Below are 15981 nucleotides of genomic sequence, written 5' to 3'. Positions count from 1 at the left end.
GTTATTAATTTAATATAGCTGGTGGTAATTAAGTTGGCCATAATTCATGCTATAAAAACAATCTTGGGTTAGATCTAAACATAACAATAACAATTAAAAAATCGAATAAACAGAGACGTTTTAACCGGTTGTACAAGTGTACATTGTACATCGAGTTTTGTACCTAAAAAAAAGGAAGCAATAAAATCGACCTACATAATGGTGACCTCTTTGCTGTTTACATTGAGCAGTTCATAATTTACAAAGTCTTTATAGTTTCAAATAGAAAGTAAAATTTGTATTTTGATATCTTAGCTATTACTACTTCCATGATTAATGCCATAAGCTTAAAAAATAGCATACTTTCGGTTTTTTTGTTCCAATCCCACCTGTATATATATATATATATATATATATATATATATATATATATATATATATATATATATATATATATATATATATATGTCTCGTTCAAACAGACGCTCGGCTGTCTCCGTATATCTCCGACAAGCTGTCGGGAGATTTACGTAGACAGCCGAGCGTCTGGTTAAACGAGACTAGGTTGTATATGTTTGTTTGACTTGTGCTGTAAATATTCGGGGAATACTTATAAATATTACTCATGTAAAGATTTATCTGTGTTATTTCAATTCACAAGTGACCACTTACGAACTTTAATCGTTTGTCTTTAGAATAAAGACTGAGTCCGTGTTCATTTCCTTAAACCGTTCTTTAATAATGCCACGTTTGCAAGCCATCATTTGAGCATAACAAAAAGCTGAGCTCAATGAATAAAGAATAATAAAAATATTATGTTTACTTTTATTTGAAAAATCAAAAGAATTTGAAATATTTGTATATCTCGAAAGTAATTAGTTTTTCTCGTACGTCTTACTTCTATAATTATATTCTCTAAACCTATTGGCGCAAAAAATATCAACGTTATTAAATAAATGAATACATGTAAATGAAAAAAATTGCATCCATGTCCAGTTGTGTACAATGGATTTGTTCTTGATGTTTGAATCATTAATAACGATTTTTTTTTAAAAAACGTCCAAAATCACAATGCGTTACATTAACAGAAGCAGTCATTGACACAGTCTGATAAAGCAATGCATTTTTTACTTTGAGTAGATATTTATACATTATTTATACATTATATTATTAAGCTTATAGGGTGTCCGCTGACAGAGTTAGCTGTTTAAGTTTGATTCTATATTCCAAGTCTGTAAAGCATATGTTTAAAGGCGTTGACATACCCTCACTGATTATCAGGAGTATGATGGATTCCCGTAATGTTAATGATAAAAAGGTTAATTTTCATTTACAATTAGGGTGTGCAATCAAGGTGGATTGAAGATCCTGTCCTTATGACAATAAGCGTACAGGTATATCTATACTACAAGGTAGTTTACAGAACAGTCTTTAGATGAACTATATTAACTTTTTTCAAATCATACATAGAGAACAACACTGACTACAATACGCTAGCTATACACATCTAAAAATTAAACATACTATTTTAACTATTATGTTGGTTTTTTTTAATGACATATTGGCTGTACAGTACCCGCAACGTTATTTTTCACATTCTTATCCTTTCGAATCGTGTATCAATTCTTTTGTATCATGTGTGTTTACTAGGCTGCGTTCAAGATCGTAGCTGCTACGTAGGGCTACGTAGTTGAACGGTAAGCTAGCCGAGCCACTACGTAGATATTCGTAGCCTAAATATTTTATGCTAAGCATCATATTCAAGATGGCCACCTTAGTTGATAATCTTATGAAATCTACTTTTTTAGTGATATTTTATTCGTCCTTTAAGTTATAATGAAATTAAACATGATTATTTCCGCTTGAAATTAACAAATAATGTCGATGTAATAAGTCTTTAGTTGAATATTTCCAGCTACAAATCTGACACCTAGCGGCTAACCTAGCGGTCCGTTCAATAGACCTAGATATCTATGACCTAGCGGCTAGGCTAGCTGCTACGTATACGATCTTGAACGCAGCCCTGTTCTATTGTGCATTAATCCTATCATATCGTGCGTTAAACCTATCAGGATTATGAGAATATGAATTAAACTGTAATTAAATCCGTTCTTTTCCTTTTGATTTGATGTTGGCTGAAATATTCGCGGCGATCGGCTGGAGCGTTTGGAAGTAAAAATCAATGTTAACAATAAAAATATATAGATCATTTAAGCTCATGATTTAAGTCAATTAATTTCAACTAAATTCTTTTGTTAATTCTATATATGATGCAGCAATTATAAGTAACTCGGCATTTGTTAATAACAAGACATTCTGCGTTCATCTTGAATGTACGTGTTCATTACTAAATTCTGCAATTATGAGTTAAATCGTGAAGATCGTGTATCCTTCCTTGTCGCTTATCAACACTATCCTATCGTGCGTGATTCCTATCCTATCGTTAATCTTGTGAAAACTATCGTTGCAGATACTGCAGCAAGAGAATATAAAAAAAACTATGACCGCTAAAAAAAGCCTGCTCGTAAGGTTGAATAATACACCTGGATAAAGGCACTCAAATTAACAGCAAATTATTTGATTATGAAAGATATAATGATAAGGAACTGTATATATGTGTAATAAGCGAACAATTTGCAGTTTGGGGATGATAAAAAAAATGACTGTCTAAAAATCAATTGAGTGAGTATCAACAAACGCTCCTATGGGATTCAAACTGGGCATGCACGGATAACAAGCCCGACACTTTATAACCTCGGCTGTAGAGAAAGTAACATGTTGCCGTCCATAAAATTCTTTCAATGAAACGAAATATCGTTTCGCTCAGAGGTCAGCCATTTTTGAGATGTGTTATTCTACCTTAACTTACGCAAGATTAAAACTTACGTTACTAAATGGCCCGCTTTTTGTGACATCTCTAATCTACCTATAGGTGACCATTTAAAACAAAACAGACCTTAGATTAAATAAACATTCTTATCACTCACGAATCGTATGACATACATTGGCTTATTTCTGATATTATTTTATAGTCTAAAATTATCATTCATATTCTACTTATCTTCCTTCACAATGCGCGCAGTTTGACCTAATTTCAAATTATTCATTACTTTGACTCAAAGGAAGTGGTCAAAGGATAACAGTTTTAGAACCAGTCAATCCAACGTCCAATAAATTACGAAATGATTTGAGGATTTAGCAGAGAGGAGGTTATAATTGTAGGTTAAGTCAAACATATTAGTTATATGGAGAATTTGAGAACTCTAATTAAAAAGTGGACCATTCTACAAAACTTTTATGTCCCTATATGACAAATTAATACTCGCATGAAAAACATCTATTCAATTGACAGCAAATCTTAAACACATACTTAAAAAACATAAATCTTTCTACAAATGTTCCGTCATCTTGCGAATATCTTTCACACTATCAATTCCTCGAATCACATCTGCCGCTTTTTCTGCTATCATAATAGTGGGAGCATTGGTATTTCCGGAAGTTACATGGCGCATAACGGAAGCGTCCACTACTCGTAGATTGCTGATTCCTTTTACCCTGTAAAATAACAGTAATTCTTTTTTAGTTCAAATATAGGTTAACGAATGTAACGTACGGCTATATTAAAAATTATTTAACTTCTGGTATGATTAAGAAAACATTTTAGTCCTATCCGTAACATTTTTGATTAAACAATTTTTGTAAACTTTATCTTGATATCATTGGATATATTGATTAGTAGATAATATTAATTATGATCAAGAGTTTATATTAAACCTAATGAAAGATAGAAGAAGTGTGTACTTTAGTTGTGGGTCGACTACCGCAGTGTCATCGTTGTCATTTCCCATTCTACATGTTGACGTCGGGTGGTATACTGTTACCGCATAGTGCCGTAATCTACATTTCCAGTACTCATCAGAAGGGTAGGGTAGTGAGTTACAGGGTGGGCAGTACTCTAGGTAAGGGTCAGAAGGTGACGCACCAATAGATCTGAAAGCGGTGGTGTTGGATAACCGAAGCATTTCTTGCATTCCTGTAATAATATCAACGTAGATAAAGACAACAGCTTTTCAATGGTTAAGTTTACAGACAATTCAATTGTCTTCTCAGCTAAATTATGGTACCATAAAGTTTTAACGCTTGTTATATTCTTTATCAGATAAACAAAACAACCTTTTTTAGAATTGATATTTTTCTCCATATGTGATCGTATGAATTAGATGAGTTAAAAATTAGATATGAAGAAATACAGAAAAAAAATCTTAGCACACTCTTGAATATATGTAAATGTTTCCTTTAATGCGAAACAATAATTACTCTTGGCAAAAAAAAATGTGGCTTGATCCTTGTTTTCCGATGCGATTTATTGAGTTAAGGGGATTTTATATCAAATTGATTTTAATATCAAAGTAGTACGACACCTTTTAAGAAATCCTTTACATCATCTGGGTGATCTAAATAGTTTGGATCAATAAGAGGCGGATCAAACGGGTCTGCACTCCGAAGTCGAATAGTCCCTTTACTTTTAGGATGGAGAAGAACATTGCTTGCTGTAATCACTCCTTCATTTTTCTCTACCATATTTTTATAGAATTTGAATACACCCTCTGTTATCTAAAGAAACAACAACAACAAGACAATTAGCTTTAAGTAATAGGTTCATGCCACTTTCATTTATATTAACATAACAATTCTTCCAAATTAAAAGAATTTAGAACAAAATTCTTTTCCAAAAAAAAAAGAAAGAAGTAATTTCAAATTTAATTGATTGATGATTAATTTTAAATATATAATGAAAAATAAAAAAAGATGATTAAGCAGTCTCGATTCATAATTGGAAACCTACTTGAGGATTAAGGTTAAAATTATTTTCAAAGTCCTTTGCCAAACGTGTGTTAGCCTTCAGGATGTAGAATTGATTTTGAAAGTAGGGTGGAGCTTTCTTGTCATCACCATGAAACGCACTAGCTTCCAAGTGTACTTTTCCAAATGGACCTGACAAATCAACAAATAAAAATGAAAATTGTTTAACAATTTTGTTCCTGCAGCCTCTAAGATGGTATGCGGCACAGGTCGATATTAATTTGGATATGAGTTAATTATAATTAATTTAATTTACTTCAGTTTCTTAATAGTACATTTCAAGTCAAATATATTTTAAATGATTTTGAAAAGGTACCCAATAAACATTCATGCGGGACCTGACACGTGACTCACATATATGCGCATATTTGTAGATAACGAAAAACTTATTGCGCTTGGTTTTAGGTAACACCTTTGATAAAGATACAAGAAACAAAATTATACTCTATCTTAAATGTTTTTATCGATGGGAAGTACGTCACAATATGGAGGTGTCCGATACGCCTTCAAACAAACCTCTTCGAAAGATAAGAGAATTGTCCTAATATGAAAAAACATGATGCAAGCAAATATTTTATAGTGACCTGTTTACTGCTTACTTACATAGTATGTATATATTATTAATATACCTGATCTAAATAATTTGTATTGTAACGTGTCCCAACCAGAGGGACCAAATCCTAAAGAAATGCTTCAACAATCATATGCTTTATTTTGTGATTTCAGTTGAATTTGAAGGTAGAGAAACTGCTACCATCATAACCTGCATAAATCATTAATAAAAGCAATTTATTGTTTATATTTATACATTTTTCTTTAACAAAGTTATGAACTGATGTGTATAGTGTAATAAAACTAACTATATAAGTGTTAATGTACATCCGTGCGGTAAGATAATTGAAAAAGCCAAGTCGTCTTATATTGGAAATTGACTCTGACATCATCATGCTCACATCGTGCGGTCCGTGATTATTACTTCGATTTTAAAGACTTAGACCAATCAATAAACTGGTTAGAAATGGATCGTGTTGATTTCAGTCCTCTTGGTGTATATTGAGCTTTGAATTGCAATTAATTTCCGTATGAAATTTAAGAAATCATGTTTATGGATGTAACATATCATTAACATACCTGATCTGAATAGTTTATACTGCAAATCAGCCCAATCAGAAGGGTTGAACCCCGAGGATGTGTTATCTCGAAATATCATTAAAAGCATCAAGTGATCCTCCAAGTTGTTTCCTACGGGTAAATCAACTTTGACTGGAATCTGTTGATAAACCATGTAAGCAATTATTTTTGCATCCTCGCTAGCCAAGGGTTTTCGGTCCACTTTGCTCCAGGTGACCGAAAACCCTTGGCTAGCGAAGATGTTATTTTTTATGCCAGATCAAAACATGTAGTAACATTGCAAAAAAATGAAACATCAAGCTATATTCATCCAATTATTTTTTTTCAGTTAAGAAATTAATCCATGTTGAAAAGTAATTCTATGTTTTTTTTTACATAAAATTTGTATGAATTTGGCAAAGGAAAAATGGCAACAATTATTTTTTTTCTGCATTATCCTGAAAAATGAACACGGTAGATATGTCAGTTCTGTTTAACATCATAAAGAATGTAACATAATCATTGCATTGCTTAATGGTATATTTTATTTGGAGGAATAGTATCGAAAATCCTTATATCTTGTTTTTAGTTGTCTTGAGGCGGTCAGTTATTTTACATGAACATTTTAAATAAGCATTTGTGTATGTACATAGTTGCTATAATAGATTTTTTCGCGTTAGTTGATTTGCAGTATGCGTTTGTTTAGATTTTGACTTTATAATATTTCTTTCATTTTTTTGGCTTGTTTTGATTTGTTTTTAATGTTTGCATTTTTATTTTTTTTATCTTGAAGACGTACTTCATAATAAAGTAGGTTTTCATCAACATCAGACCGACCTTTAACGAAGACAGGTGCTCTTTTGGTCCAATTCCTGACAACATCAGAATTTGAGGGCTGTTTACAGCACCAGCAGAAAGTATGACCTCTTTACGGGCTTTGATGGTATATTTAACACTGTCCTTTACAAGCCATATACCGACTGCTTTTCCTTTTTCGATCAATATCTGAAATCATGTATCACATCAAATAAGTTTTATTATTGGTGTTTGATAATTTGATGAGAGAATACTATTTTAAAATTATTTTAAAGAAATAATACTTTTGTAACATAAGAGTTTGTAGATACGTGGAGATTGGGACGAATCATGGCGGGTCTTAGAAAAGCTTTGGCTGTACTCCATCTTTCTCCGTTACGGACGGTTTCTTGACCAAAGCAGAAACCTTTATTTATGATAGAAAATAAATCATAAAGTAAAATAAAAATACATTTTATGGGCTTTTTTAAAAATTTCTATTCAAGGCGATGTTAAGGGTATTGCGCATCTGTATACACTCAGGTCTTTTGATTTATTGATGTACAATATATAATACTACTTCACATGTTTTGTAAACCAAGAGGAATGGTATTAACTAAATCAGTGTCATTCCTATAAAATCTAAAAACAAAAATTAAACATTATATATGATGTTCTTAAAGATATTAAGACAGAAAAAGGACTATAAATACCAACAATGAATATATTTTGTTATGTAAAGAAATATGGCTCCTCCATACCCCGCCTGTACACCCTGTCGCTGAAATATTGGAAGTTTTATAATATACCTGTTTGAGACTCCCCATTACAGTCCACTGTCTTGTATCTCAGATCCTCCTTACCCCGCCTGTTCACCCTGCCACTGATATATTGCATTCTCTGAGTTTTATAATATACCTGTTTGAGACTCCCCATTACAGTCCACTGTCTTGTATCGCAGACCCTCCTACCCCGCCTGTACACCCTGTCACTGATATATTGCATTCTCTAAGTTTTATAATATACCTGTTTGAGACTCCCCATTAAAGTCCACTGTCTTGTATCGCAGACCCTCCTTACCCCGTCTGTACACCCTGTCACTGATATATTGCATTCTCTAAGTTTTATAATATACCTGTTTGAGACTCCCCATTACAGTCCACTGTCTTGTATCCCAGCTCCTCCATTCCCCACCTGTACACCCTGTCAGGTAAAGGCGTTGCCATGCTGTCACTGACCACAAGAGGACCCCCTGTTCCGTGATAAGCTTACAGGGAAGCAGCATACATTTAATCAATAAGGTTAAAAGTATGACATTTGTTGATCATGTAGATGTCTTCAACTAGAGTCAAGTGTGTACACGGTTAAACAGCTTTTTGTTGTGTTTTGGTTGTTTGTTTGTTTGTTTTATTTTTTTTTTGGCGGGGGGGGGGGGGTGGGGTTTAAACAAAATTCAAATTGTAATGCGGGAATGTATTCCCATCATATCGCTCACCGAACATTTCTATTTTTATCTATGATTAATAATTTTTTGGAAGCGACTAATTCTATATTTTTCATTGTCTGTTTTTGTTGTTTTAATCTTTAATCAAGATATTCATTTCTGCTAAGGCATGAACGAATGCAAAAAATCAAAGTTTGAAATCGTTGCTACTTTATCAAAACAACGAACTCTATAAAATAACCATCTGTGAATCAGGTGTATCTATAAAATTGCAAGGCTACCTATTTTACTTAAATTAGAAGACTCTCTACGCCTAAAAAGGGAAGACGAAGATATTTTTCGTCAAGTTACGATATTATGTGAAACTAATTGAAATAGATAAAAGTGAAGTGGGATATACCCAAGTTCTTTAGCCTAGTTATGATGAAGTTTTGTGAATCTAAGTGAAATAGAACCATTTTAACATGAGCTTGGACTTTGGGTAGTTTTGCTAAACCGCACTGTGACGCAGGCCTGTCTATTTCATTGCTAGCCACTAAGCCATGTCTCTTTGAAATCAACAATATTTGTCTGGCGTTTGAGCTAAACCTACGCAATCGATGCATATTTCGCTTGAAACCACGTCATTTTTAACTTGTTTTTACGCAAGAGATATATAGCTACGTCCTACTGAAAGTCCAAGATCTTGTTAAAATGATTCTACTAGTAGATAGAAAGTTGGATATACCCGAGTTCTTTAGCCTAGGTATGATGAAGTTACGATGGTTTGTGAATTTAAGTGAAATAGAAGTGAAGTGTGATATACCAGAGTTCTTTAGCCTAGGTATCCGATTGTCTTCTGATTTGATGAAGTAAGGAAGAACGTCTTTGAAGCTCCATCCCTCACACCCCTCTTTGGCCCATCCGTCAAAGTCATGGCGACTTCCTCTAATGTAATGCATATAGTTGATTGAACTAGAACCACCAAGTACCTTTCCTCTTGGCCAGGCGCTTCTCTATTAAGAATTTGTATTAGTTACAACTCTAAATATTTTCAATTAAGTAATTTCCTTACGATCTCGACTTCAACATTAATCAAATCCAGAATTTGTTGGCGTATTATCGCGTTTCAGTAAAGACTGCTATTATTTTTTTTCTTACTCATAATCTACGACTAGCAGTTATGTTTTTAATTTTTACCTTTAAATTTACTTCATTTATTTCAATGATGTTACATTCCAAATATCTAGCATCAAACATTTACCTTAATATATTGCCAACCATTTGCATTTCGATTGATCATAAAAAAGCAGTACAATATATCATAATAAAAATATTTTCAAATGCAATTTACGCTGGTTTTCTTCTAATTACTTTGTCATTTTTGCTGTGGTAGATGTTAATTTAAGACCACTTCATGCGATAGAAAAGTGATACAAATAGTCCTATATGATTTTAAGTGTTAAGAATTTCACCTGATCTTTTAATCCCTGGCATGATTTCTTTTGAGGTATAGTTCTAAATGCCCAGTCCTGTTTTGTGTTCTGTGGTAACCCAGGAAGAGCCGGAATGTGCATCACTTCATTTTCCTCCTCGGAACCCCCGGCCTCTACGATAAGCACCGTAGATGTCAAATCTTCCGAAAGTCGGTTTGCAAGGACACATCCGGCTGATCCGGCTCCAACTATCAAAAGAAGCAACAATTTGTTGGAATTGAAATGGGTATTACCTGTATAATTTAAAGGGATTTGTAATATATATAATTGCTCCTTTTGTTTTTCTCTTTTTCTCCTTATTCCATACTGTATAAATTAATCCAGATTTGTTTACACATAATTTGCTTTTAATATTCATCAGAGACATAAACATAAGACAGTGTTTTCCGCGATGTACTCTAGTATGCATGCAGTTTTATATGTATCATTACCTGTCATTTTACATAAATATTTTGATAGTTATTACAGATAAGAATACTTTGCACATAACACAAAAAGTACTCGTTACCTATAATGTAGTCATATATTCCATTGAGAACAACAGACTCTTCTACAGATTGTTGGCTCTTATTATGGTAGAAATAAAACAATATACCAATCACGCCTACGATCAAACTCCCTGATTGGGCCATCCTAAGAAAAAAATTTAGAAATAGCAAATCTTTAGCTGTTGTTTGGCTATACCACTAGTCCAGATATTGTTCTAAAATATCATGCAACTAAACAGGAGAGCTAGCGTACATGTTTTCCTAATGATATTCTAGCATCATGACCGGTGTGAGAGCGGTTTGTCCTGAGTAAGAGAGCAATGTGAGATTTTTCTGTCTTACACTGTATATTACTACGCCGCTTAAAACGCCTGCTGTAGAGAAATGCAGGATGGTGGGTCGAGATTTTCCATTAAGTAATTGTTTTGCTTACTTTATTACTATTTATCAAATTTTGATCATCATTTATTTAAAAAAGAATTTCACTGTCCCACACTCGTAATAATGAATGATTTTATTAGTCTCATTTAAGAAAAATATTACCGGCAGACATAATGTCAGCAAATAAAGTTTAATGACTGTTATTAATTTTAGATAAACTGTATCCAAAATAGTTTTGATATCGAGTTTACAACTGATCGCTCAATGTCGAAATTGAATGAGGCGTATAAGAGAGTGTTAATGACTAGTATGTCCATCAAAAACTGTCAAGGTTGAAGGTAACATAGCAGTAGAATGTTTCTAATCAAACAAAACATCATGAATCCTTGAATAAGCACCTTTTTGCGGCTTCCTTTCCCTTACATTTTACACAATATAAACAAATATACTGAAGATTTTAAAAAATAAGAACAGGTAAGTTTTAAAAAACGACTTTTTGTCAATTTTCTCAGAATCTCCATAATTTTATTGCATTTGTGACACTACTTTTGGATCAACCTCCTTACTTAACCACGTGGAACGTAATATGTTTAAGTGTATATACACATGTACGTATATGTATGTATCTTTAGTTTTGTGTGTTAAAATGTAATTTCATGCATGTACAGTATAAAATCTCATTATTTGAGCTTTTTTCCTGATGCACCTTTAGCTCATAAGATTTTTATGTCACTTTTTGTTCAATGAACGACTATTAATGCTTTACTTTGATTTGTTATCATCTGCGTTATTTTTTTAGAATACGTCCTTTATGAATAAAACATTTGCCGTTCAGTCATAGCTCATCCGATCTTGTCAAGTTGCCCTGCGAAAGAGAGGGGCCACAATTACCGTGGACTATTACATTCAGATCTCTGAAGGACACACCATTTACTTGGTTACTATGCTAATCTCTAAACATGATCTGCACATGCACGCACCTATTCAGATGCCCTTTTTTGTATAACAAAATATAGTCTAAACTTTTGTTTTATTTGCTATTTACTTGAGGGCACAATATCATATGCAATTTTAAAGGGACTTAGACACGATTTGACATCAAAAATTTTATTTTTATTTTTTATGCATGAAATGGTTTACTAGTGCATTTTAAATGATTTACAAAGATATTGAATGTTAAAGTCAACCTACAAGCGCGATATAGAAGTAAGAATTGATTGTTATGTAAACAAAGCTCGAGTCTTACAGTTGTTTACAAAAAGTGTAATGTAGATGATTATCACTTTAACACAAAATGTCATGTAAAAAACAAATTTAATCTAATTCTATATCTTCATAAACACTGTTATCAACCAAAGAAAGTTACATTTGATTGAAACTTACACCAATAATACACATATGTAAAACTGACAATATTCGAGTTTTGTTTACAAAACAAAGAATTGTGAACTCTGTGTCTTGCTTATAACTTGATATTTGACTTCCAAATAATGACATAGCATTATAAACTTCAATATTTGTCATTACAAACATTGAAAATGGAAAAATAAAATTTGAAAATTTCAAGTCAAATCGTGTCCAAATCCCTTTAAGACCCTTTAATCATTACATGACAAATGGTTCAGAATTATCCTAGCTGCTGCCCAACCTTGTTCGAACATTGCATTCGTGCAAGAAATACGGATGATACCTTTTTGGGGGATGACTCTTGTAAACTTTTGACCGGCGAAAAATTATTGATTATCTCTTGGTTTATTTTTTACATCAAGATCGGTTGCATTCATCACATTTAATTTGAAAATGTACCGGGCAAACTTTATTCAGAATTGTCAAATTGAACGCCTGCACTTAGTCTTTGATCATTCATCGAAGGAAATTTAGACAAAATATATAAAAGTTTACCTTAGACATTAGTATTTCCTGCCTCCTAATCTTAATACACAGTTCTGTACGATGACCTATTTTTTGATACCTGATAGAAACGCATTCAGCATAAGTTACGCTTTTTGTGCAGAAATTTGTTTGACGCTATTGGTCTGAAACGCATACTTAATAGGTGTTAGAGATTGAAATAAAATATAGTTTGGTGTTGAAGTCGTTTTGAAATTTATTTAATAAGGTTTTATTTGTTTGATTGTTTCAACTCAGTGTTTATACACAGATTATACAAACGCAACAACAAGCCATGAATGTGCAATAACTACTCATAAATTCAAAGTTCGGTTCATTGCACGGTAGATGATGCATTTCTCTCAGTGTCAATGATTTAAAATGCACCATCAAAACACTACTTAAAAATTCCTGCATATTGTAACATGTGTGAGACCAGTACGTGCACTCCTCGACATACATAGATTAGACAGAAAATGGTGGGTTCACAGCGGTAAAACAAATTTTGAACAGCATAGCCATTCACTGATAATAATTCAACAGTTTCTGTCAAAAGAAAATGATATTTTTGTGTCCATAGAACATAATAAGTTGAAGTCATTGTTCTACAACAGACATCAAGACCGTATATATACGTATATGCATACTCACTTGCGTAAATAGCAATATCTGCCTGCCTATAAACATGCATTTACTTCTCGGGTTTTGCCGGTGTAACGAAGAATATTGACCCGGGGGTCATTTTTCAACGTTGAGTATTGAATATTGACCCGGGGGGGGGGGGTCATTTTTCAACGTTGAAAATTGAGACCAAAATTGTGAAATTTATACCCGGGGTCATTTTTCAACGTTATGAGAAAGATTTTTCTAAACTCTGATGACCACGACACGTTAAAAATTGATCCTGTTGAGAATTGACCCCAACCTCAGAGTTTTGATCTGAACAACTTACTCTACACGGTTTGAATGTACAATCTTGCACATATTTGAAAGTTTCAATTTTAAAATTTTCATACACTCCGATACGTATGCGGACGTGGCTGATTTCTTTTTAGGTTGATATGTCCGATTTATCATTTAATTTTGAGACGGAAAATGTAATATCCATTTATTATTACAATACTATGGAAATAAAGCTAAGAAGAAGACCGTTTGCTTCGGAATGAAACAGGCGAGTCGGGCAAAAATAATTTTTGACATTTTCTGCAAGTGTAGTGAATTTTTGTAATGTATTATTGCAGAATCATTAAATATGACTTCACAAATACATTTATTACACTGCCTTAAGTCTATCAAATTATTGTTTTAATATACTTTTAGACATTTTATAAACCAAATTTTGAAAAAAATGAATCGGTAATTTAAAGTAGATACATCATGATCATTAAAATGATATTTAAATATAGGCTTACATATACATCAGCATACAAATGATAATGAATGTATTCATGCACATGTAGTCATTGAATCAGACATGTTTAAATTTAAGATGAACAATATCAAATTGTGAATTTGACATTAAATTTGTTTTACATTCCATCAGTACAAGTATAACAATTTGTTTTATAACTGGTTATATTCTTTTAGTTTCGTAATCAATTAAAAAAACTGATTTATTTATTTATTTTTAAATAATAATGTATTTTATATTGTGCCCTGCCGGAAAAAAAATACCTACCTACCTACCTGCCTACCTACCTACCTACCTACCTACCTACCTACCTACCTACCTACCTACCTACATTTAGGGTTGGGTTAGGTGAAACACAGATATTTTTAATGATGGACTTATCGCTACTTTTCAAGCAATTCAACAGAGCTCAATTCGACAGGCACCTGAGGTTGTATATTTTTATAATAATTGAAAATTGTTAACCTCTATACTGTTTTATTGGGTAAAGGGTATATATGTATTTATATTAAGATATAACTTCAGGTACATGTGGTTTTTTTTTATCCTTTATATATATATATATATATATATATATATATATATATATATATATATATATATATATATATATATATATATATATATATATACATCATAAACATATTTACACATGTGTTTAATTTTTTTTACGACTTAACAATAATTTTCCATAAACTTGCCAGATTAACTCTATTGAAGCACCAATTTTCTGCATATGCAGAGTCATAGTTCTTTTTGAACAAAGCAATTCATTTCTATTATTTTGAGTTTTTAATTCCAATATTTACCTTTTAAATTAGAAACACGGGCAACTGACGTAATATATTTTCTCAAAATTAAAAACATATACCCTCTACAGCAAAAATGTTAAACAATTTAAAAAAATAGGTTTGCATCTATATATACAGTCGGAGGATAGTTGATCTAGTTATATTAATGATATATATGTAAAGGCATGCAAAAGTTGAATATATTAAGATTACTCAAGAATACAATTAATAGATAAAAACTTGTTAAAATTCGGCTTTTATCAGACCTAGATTGGAATGTGGCGATGTTGTGTTGAGCAGCTGTATCAAAAAACTCCGAATTGCTTAAACATGTACAAATTGAAGCAACCAGGACAGTGACAGGGATCAAAGTTAATTCTTCTAAAATCGTTTTATATAGTGATCTTAATTTGGAAACCTTACAATCTCGAAGAGATAAACATTATAAGCTAATTATATTCTACACGATTATAAATGGTTTAGCACCACAAGATATGTTAGATTTATTTCAATCATATTTTCCAACTGAAATAATCTTTGGTCGAATTAGCTTTTAGCTCACCTGAGCTTAAAGCTCAAGTGAGCTTTTTGTACGGTGTCCGTCCGTCCGTCTGTCTGTTTGTAAACATTTTACATTTTCGACTTTATAATCCCCAGAACCATTCTGCCATTAACAACTTAACTTGGCACAAAGCGTCATTAGGATAAGGGGATTCAAGTTCGTTTAATGAAGGGCCGTGCTCTCTTTCAAGGGGAGATAATTAGGATTTATTGAAATTTTGATGATATTTTTAAAAAATCTTCTTTTCAGAAACCATTTGGCCAGAAAAGCTGAAATTTGATTGAAAGCATCCTCAGATAGTGTAATATTATGTTCGTTCAAATCATTGTACCCGGGGGTAAGGTGGGGCCACAATGGGGGTCGAAGGTTAACATAGGAATACATTGTGTAAATCTTTTAAGTTTTAAAATCTCCTTCTCGGAAACTAATCAGCCAGAAAAAGCATCCTTATGTTGTGTACATACACATTTGTGAAAATCATGACAAAAATTTAGATAGGACTATTAACAGAAAAAGATTAAAATATCTTTTTCCAAACTACATTTGCCCAGAAAAGCTGTAAATTTACTGAAAACAACCTTAAATAATATAGATTTAAATTCTTTAAATCAAAATCTTGAGAAGTAGGATTGGGCCACATTTGGATTCCAATTTTACAAATGAAAATATTTAATTATTCACAAAAAATGAAATGCTATGATATATGGTTTTTAAATTACTTATATGCAACATACTGTAAACCAACTTTTACTTACGTGCTAGAAATTTTCGCGAGGTTTGCGAGAGCTTCAT

At 32.3% G+C, this 15981-nt stretch overlaps 2 protein-coding genes across 4 annotated transcripts in view; both read right to left on the bottom strand.

Annotated features, from left to right (window-relative positions):
• The window catches only part of LOC128184816 (alcohol dehydrogenase [acceptor]-like), a 76152-nt gene that overhangs the window by 53780 nt on the left and 6391 nt on the right, over positions 1–15981 (bottom strand). The window lies entirely within an intron of this gene.
• On the bottom strand, positions 791–12515 carry LOC128184817 (L-sorbose 1-dehydrogenase-like). 3 transcript variants are annotated; one of them, XM_052854419.1, is made up of 12 exons: positions 12438–12515; positions 10175–10299; positions 9646–9854; positions 8997–9186; positions 7883–7999; positions 7053–7174; positions 6790–6957; positions 5974–6112; positions 4826–4974; positions 4401–4593; positions 3781–4012; positions 791–3534 (listed from the first exon to the last, which is right to left on the bottom strand). In XM_052854419.1, the coding sequence occupies exons 2-12, from the start codon at positions 10296–10298 to the stop codon at positions 3369–3371; spliced, it is 1809 nt and encodes a 602-aa protein (XP_052710379.1). In that variant the 5' UTR covers position 10299; positions 12438–12515; the 3' UTR covers positions 791–3368. The 3 variants fall into 3 exon arrangements, with proteins under 3 accessions (XP_052710379.1, XP_052710378.1, XP_052710380.1); XM_052854418.1 differs by having other exon boundaries at positions 7883–8014; positions 12438–12514; XM_052854420.1 differs by having other exon boundaries at positions 7080–7174; positions 7883–8014; positions 12438–12514.

This window comes from Crassostrea angulata, chromosome 5 (genome assembly GCF_025612915.1).
Source record: "Crassostrea angulata isolate pt1a10 chromosome 5, ASM2561291v2, whole genome shotgun sequence".
In the NCBI taxonomy this organism is placed as follows: domain Eukaryota; kingdom Metazoa; phylum Mollusca; class Bivalvia; order Ostreida; family Ostreidae; genus Magallana; species Magallana angulata.
This window is presented reverse-complemented; position numbering and strand designations above follow the sequence as displayed.

Coding starts and splice junctions, on each gene's coding strand:
- LOC128184817 (XM_052854418.1), bottom strand. CDS start 10,298: ATGGCCCAATCAGGGAGTTTGATCGTAGGCGTGATTGGTATATTGTTT. Junction 9,187..9,645: donor GCCAGGGATTAAAAGATCAG/GTGAAATTCTTA, acceptor AATTCTTAATAG/AGAAGCGCCTGGCCAAGAGG. Junction 7,175..7,882: donor TAATGGGGAGTCTCAAACAG/GTATATTATAAA, acceptor TCATAAATAAAG/GTTTCTGCTTTGGTCAAGAA.